A 6725-nucleotide genomic window follows, 5' to 3' on the forward strand; every position below is an offset into this window, starting at 1 on the left:
ACACCTTTCAGTGCAGCTTTATTGCCTGTTACAAACTGAAATCGAAGAGTAATCTTTCACTCCTAGTATGTTATTATGCAAGTGTGAATAAAACAAGCAATGTGAATGCTTTGACACCTCACTGAGTTTGATTCACTCATGGGTGAAATGGTAACTGTTACGCAGGAAGTTTTGTATATACTTTGTGAGTTACCTGATCTTGTTAGATGATCACAGCCACCATTTTAGGTCAGCCATGTCCTTTGTTAAGACATTTTTAGTCCATGGAATTCTCAAGTGTTTAAAGTCAAATGAGAAAAATTAGATAAAGATATTCTATTTTTACTACAATTGTAGTAAATTCATATTTGTTTCATAGAGCTTCTGAAAAGTAACATTTGAGTGCTATATAAATGCAAGTTATTTTTGTCCCAGACCAAAATGTTCAAGTCGTAATTCACTATCTGAGGGCAGAGATGAATACTGTATCACCACTTCTGATCTTATGATGAAGGGACGGTTCCTGATGTCATAGCTAGGGATGTATAGTCTTCAGATACAGATTGAATAAATTTCTGCAGTCATGTCTGTGGCTGAGATGATCGCCATTTAATAACTACATCCATCCTCCTTTCATTAGATATGACACCGACCAGTGGAGTGAACATGCAGTGTACATGTAGGTGGCAAGAAGGTCTCCAACTATTCCCAGACCACAGCTCCAAAATGGCTATGATCATAGGCCGACTCAATGCTGAAACATATACTATAGGAGCAGGAGTAGGCCATTTAGCCCTCTGAGCCTCCTCTGCCAATCAACACGATCATGGCTAATCATCTAACTCAGTACTCTGCTCCCGCTTTCTCCCCGTATGCTTTGATCCCTTCAGTCATAAGAACTACATCTACATCACTCTCGAAAGTCTTCAATGTTTTGACCTCAGCAGCTTTCTGAGACAGAGAATTTCACAGGCTCTGGGTGAAGAAATATCTCCTACATCTGTCCTAATAGGCACATCCCTTGCCCTTAGATTGTGACCCCTGGATCTGGACTCCATGATCATCAAGAACATCCTTTCTGAATCTACTTCATCTAATCCACTTTACTGGAACAAACAGGCCAGTGATTTGAGCTCAACCACTTTGTTGTATTCCCATGGAATGGTCAAGGGAGAGGGGTAGAGTCAGCGAGAGAGTGACACAACCTCAATTCTGCCTCATCCAATGCTAGAGACTGTCTGGCATAATTTCTAACCTTTCTTCTTTCTCCGTCCTCTGGCACTGTTGCAAAATTTGCTGTCATCCAGTTGGTTCCTATTTTCAACAATGAGGGTGGGAAAGCTGATGAAATGTTCCTTCCCAATTTGGTCTTGTGGCATGGACACTTCTCGCCTTGTTTTGCTGATCCTGCAATGCTAAGTACTACTATCTTTTGAAATTGATGTCCTTTTGAGAATTATATGCAATGTTAACTATTTTACATATTAAACATCGTCTCATGATACAACTCCCACTTTCTCTTTAAAGACTGAGGCTACATGAGAACTGAGCATATCTGCTATTTCTTTGCCAATTTGATGATTTAAGAGGCCTTTGATCTTGTGGTGATTTCTGTCATTCTATGACACTAGAACTATACTGCCCTAGATTAAATGCGGTAATAGTAACGCTAGGTTATAAAAGTGAAATACTGTATTTAAATGTTTTCATTATTAATCTGAATACCCCTTGTAAATCTCTCTGCCTCTTTCCTCCTTCAATGCACTTCTCAAAAACCTACTCATTGATCAAACATTTAGATACCTGAGACTTGATCCTACATCTAAGTCAGGGATATTGTATCTTCAAGTCCCATGGCAGGGCCTGAGAACAAAGAGCCATGCCAACAGTCCAGTGGGAATGCCGCACAATTGCTGAATCATTACTGAGGGAATTCTGCACTGCAGGAGATCAGAACTGGGGAGCAGAGGTTCAGCTTCAGATGGTGCTGCATTGTTAAGAGGTCAGCATTGATAGAACACTGCATCATTGGAAGAGGAGTACTGAGGCAATGTGGCAGTGTCAGAGGGTAGATATTGTGCGACTGCAGTTCTGTCAGAGGTGTTGTCTTTTTGGTAAAACATTAAGTCGGGCTCTTGTCTCTCCTGTCAGAAAGGAAAAGATCACATAATACTATTTTGAAAAACAAGGGATGTGTCCCCAGAGTTCTAGTCAATATTTATCCTCAATCAACATCATGTTTTTACAATGCAGCAGAAAAAAAATCATTTTGTTCTGTAACTTTATCTAACCATTGCCTTAATGTAATGAGAACCTTACTGCAATAATACAGCACAACACTGAAGTTGGTATTAGAATTATGAAGGAATGTGGCTATAGTATTAGAATATAGTGCAGATACCGCTTTACCTTAAAATGATTAGATTGCTCAGAGGCTGGATCATTGAAAGGATTCGCCTCAAAATTAGATAGATTTTTGATGAAATGGGGGTGTGGGCAGAGATGGCACAATGGAGTTGAGACCACAATGTAATCTGCCAAGATCACACTGTATGGAAGAGGAATTTAGCGAGGCTGAAGGGCGTGTTCCTGCTCTTATTCATGTGTTCTTGTAGATGAGTGGAATAACGCGATCTCTGCGAATGCACCTCAATGGAATCAGGCAATACAGAAGAGGCCATGCAACCCATCGAGTCTGCATCAACAAAACTACTCGACATTTATACAAGCCCCAATTTCCTGCACAAGGCTCATTGCCTTGAATTTGATGACATTTCAAGTGCTCATCCAAGTATTTTGCAAAGGTTGTGAGGTTACTCATCTCAACTACCCTCCCAGACAGCACATTCCAGGCCCCCAACCAACCTATGGGTGGAATCTGGCGGAGCTCTGCATTAATTTTGTGCGTTCCTTTTGGATTTATACATCTATTGGTAATCATTCACAATGGAAGAGGAGATGACTGAAGTTACAATAAGATGATTTGTAACTCAGAACTTCAATTTCTTTGGGTGTTGGTGTTTAAAATAGCTGTCGCTACCTGCTCTCTCTCGATCGGCGTGCGTCTGAATGGTTTGAAACCCTGTCCAACAGTCTCAAAGAGTTCGAGTCTCCTCCCCTCGGTCGCCCGTGATCCTATTGGCTTCGTTCCGACGATACATTTTATAAAGCCGGGCATTGACAGAATGAGAAGGGTTAAGTGCATCGGCGGTTCTAAGGGGAGCAGGAGCTGCGGGTTGTACATTGATCAAAGAGTGACTCGAATCTCGGACTACTATTCCAGGGAAATTGGGAAGAGTTGGAAGAAGGCACTCTTTCGAAAAGGGGGTAAACTTCCGCCCCGAAGAGATGAGGTTCCTCAGGATCAGGTAAAAGTATTTTGAGGAGCTGCAGTTTTGTTGAAAGTTGCTGTAATCCGGACTGCATCAAATTGGGGATCATGAGCCTAGTAGGGAGTTTCCAACATCCCGCATTAATGCATGAAGCTTTTCCATTCGGTCCCAATAATCGCTGTCACCAGGACCATCCCTTCTTCCAGAGCTGGGTCCTCAACCAGGCGGAGATGTCTCCCGAATTCTCCACGCAGCCCTCCTACAGCACTGAGTATGGGATTAACGGGATAGGAACGGAGCCTGGCCGCTTTGAAGGTGTCCCGGAGCGGGCGGCGGGGAGACGCCGAGCAGTCTCAGTCCCGAAGAAGGAACGACGCCGGACTGAGAGCATCAACAGCGCGTTCGCCGAGCTCCGAGAATGTATCCCCAATGTACCGGCGGACACCAAACTGTCGAAAATCAAAACGCTGCGTCTGGCCACCAGTTATATCGCCTACCTGATGGACACTCTGTCCAAGGACAGTCAGGTCGGAGAGGCGGAAGCTTTCAAAGCAGACCTAAAGAAAACGGATAGCAAGGAAGCGAAACGCAAACGGGAAACGGTAAGAACACATTTTACAAAAGCCTAGAAACTGAAAACAGTGAAAAATCCATCCAGACTCTTGTAAATTGGCTCCTGTTACACAAGTTTTAAATAGGACAAGCTTAAGAGACTTTTATCTTTAAAAATCAAACTATTTTGCATCAAATACACGTTTTAAGATAAAGTCAAGAATAAATGTTCAGGGATTTGCAAGCTGTCAATGTTGGAATCTTAAATCCGGTTTTGGTTTATACCCAAAAGCTCCAGGTGCCGGTTCGGCTTCATTAGAAGTGGACTACAATCTTGGGATAAATTTAAAAGCTAAATGCTTTCAGTACAGATCGAAATTGGGGCGCGATTCAGGCAGGAGGCAGGAGTCCACCCTGTTCAGAGATCCCAAGAGCTGGAATATTTGGTGATTAGCACAATAAATAAATTCAGGAACGCTTCCAATGAAACGGTTGCTAATTTCTCTCTCTTCCCAGCAATCGGATAGAACAAACTGTATTCACCAAAAACCTCCAAACAGGGATTATCCTTGTTTGCTTTAACGTCAATTCTAAACTGATTTAATGATCTCACATGTAAAGTACATGGTGCATTTATGAGGTATAGTCAGCGTTACAGCTAAGCTAACTTCCTAATTAACCCCTCCCCAACAAGACAAAACAACTGAATTGACCGAGCACTGTGGCATTTTTATCTGAGAATTTGCTTATCTTTCCCAAATTGAAAATCGACAACATTCGATTTGAGTCTCGAAATTGTGGATTTTTGGGGGTCCGAATTAGTGTTCCCAGGTACAATTCCAATCTCTGTTTTAGTTTTGTTGCAACAAATGAAAACTGTCAATGATACTCGCAAATCGGGAACAGGAGTTCCTGAACAGGATAATTCAACTAATTCAATCAAAATGTAAAACCACAAACCAACAGAAGATAGTTGAAAATGTCTAGGCAGAGTCCTGTATGTTTAATTCCAGGTCGGTTTTGAGATGATTGCAACGTTCTAAAACTAATTTGTGAAACGTGATTAGATCTTCACGAAGAGTTCTGTTACATTTTCCGACCCGATTTGATTTATTTCAAATACAGTTTCCAAGCAGACAAATAATCCCGTTTGTGGTTCTACCTGCTGCAGTTTTAAATTAACCCTGAGCTTCTAGAACGCTTTACACCCTCACCTTCCTTTACTGAGTCATTGCCTGTGAGCCTGTCTCTGGAAAGAGAAGGTATTTTGGATGTAGTTAGCGCGAGAGGTCAGATAATTTACGACATCAAGACCATTCGGCCCAATAAATCAACACCACGCTCTCTTCGTCAAACAGCATCGTTACAGCACAACACTTCAATCCAGAACTGTGGATGCTGAACATTTGAAACAAAAACATAAATTGCTGGAGAAACTCAGCAGGTCTGGCAGTAGCTTTGGAGAACAAGTAGAGTTAACAGTTCGAGTCCCATTATCCTTTTTCAGAAGTGCTATTCTCCAGGCCTGCTGAGCTTCTCCAACATACCGTCCTGTTACTTGACCAAACGCCGCCCTCAAACCTCTGATTTTAGAGAACAGAATCAATTGCATATAATTGTGTGTGTGTGTGTGTGTTCCATCTCCGGGACTCCTGTGCCTATCGATATTGAACCTTATTTTCTACTTGAACCAGAATGAACCTGTAAACAGCTCGGCCAGAAGCAGCGACAAGAAGGCGAAAGGACGAACGGGTTGGCCACAGCAAGTCTGGGCTCTCGAGCTGAACCAGTGACTGCAGTGAACATGCACATTTGCACAGTTTTTGTTCCAAGTTGATGGCGGCTAAACAGTCCCACGATCGATCCTCAAACCGAGCAGCAAACCAGCAGAGAAGCATAAGTGCAATTTTAAATCTGTTTGACTCCAGGACTATTCAAATAGGGGTGGGGTGGGTGGGTTGGGGGGGTAACTATCTATATTTGCAAATGAATTTTCAGTGTAAATCCTTCAGTAAAAGGTCAAGTTGTGACCGCACAGACGTACCTGGATTTGCTGGAGACGGGTCAGGTATTCTGTCCAGTGCCCAGAATTCTCGGTCCCCCTCCATTTGTTTAACCCATTTTAAACGACTTTAACGTACCAGGGTCTTACTTTGCTCCTACTGAATTTCACTAAAAAGTTTACAAAAGGCTACACCAGCCAAGCGCGATTCCAGATTTCTGTGATTTCTTGCCCGCGGCCATTTCCCCCTTCTGTCTTCGTTAATGTGTGATTGTAAATTGTATTTAAAAATAAATAATTTTTCTATTTACAATTTCATTCGGTTGCATTTGTGGATGGAACGAAACAAGAACAATGTAATAGCCGCCGTTTAGTGGGAACCGCACCGCGCTTTTCTGAAGAAGGGTCTAGGCCCGAAACGACAGCCTTCCAACTCCTCTGATGCTGCTTAGCCTGCTGTGTTCATCCAGCTCTACACCGTGCCATCTCGCCGCATCTTGTAATCAGTCTCTGATATATCGAGGTGCTGGTACAGCTGGGAGCACTTGCTCATTTTGCAGGAGGGAAGATATTTCCCGGAGCCTTAAGGACAGTTCTGTGAATGAGTAGCTGAAGGACTAAGCAGTGACCCACAGATACTACAGCACAACTCCCCACGCCGACAAACTGCTGCTGGGGAAGCTTGGAGCTTAAAATAACCGAGTTCTTCATACCCTTATAGCCAACACGAACGTGAACTCGTAGAAAGATGACTGTAGAGGAGGAGATTCCGCCCGTCAGTCGCACGCAGTAGTCTCTCCTCTCTCACTTCATTTTGCCCCCGATCTTTCCAATTTTTGACAGATCCTGCTAACTTAAAA

At 42.9% G+C, this 6725-nt stretch overlaps 1 protein-coding gene across 1 annotated transcript; it reads left to right on the forward strand.

Moving 5' to 3' along the window:
* Nucleotides 1–3183: 3183 nt before the first annotated feature.
* Nucleotides 3184–5804, forward strand: LOC125458430 (heart- and neural crest derivatives-expressed protein 2-like). Its single transcript, XM_048543688.2, has 2 exons — nt 3184–3913; nt 5558–5804. The coding sequence occupies exons 1-2, from the start codon at nt 3419–3421 to the stop codon at nt 5654–5656; spliced, it is 594 nt and encodes a 197-aa protein (XP_048399645.1). The 5' UTR covers nt 3184–3418; the 3' UTR covers nt 5657–5804.
* The last annotated feature ends 921 nt before the right edge of the window (nt 5805–6725 follow it).

This window comes from Stegostoma tigrinum, chromosome 13 (assembly GCF_030684315.1).
Source record: "Stegostoma tigrinum isolate sSteTig4 chromosome 13, sSteTig4.hap1, whole genome shotgun sequence".
Lineage (NCBI taxonomy): Eukaryota > Metazoa > Chordata > Chondrichthyes > Orectolobiformes > Stegostomatidae > Stegostoma > Stegostoma tigrinum.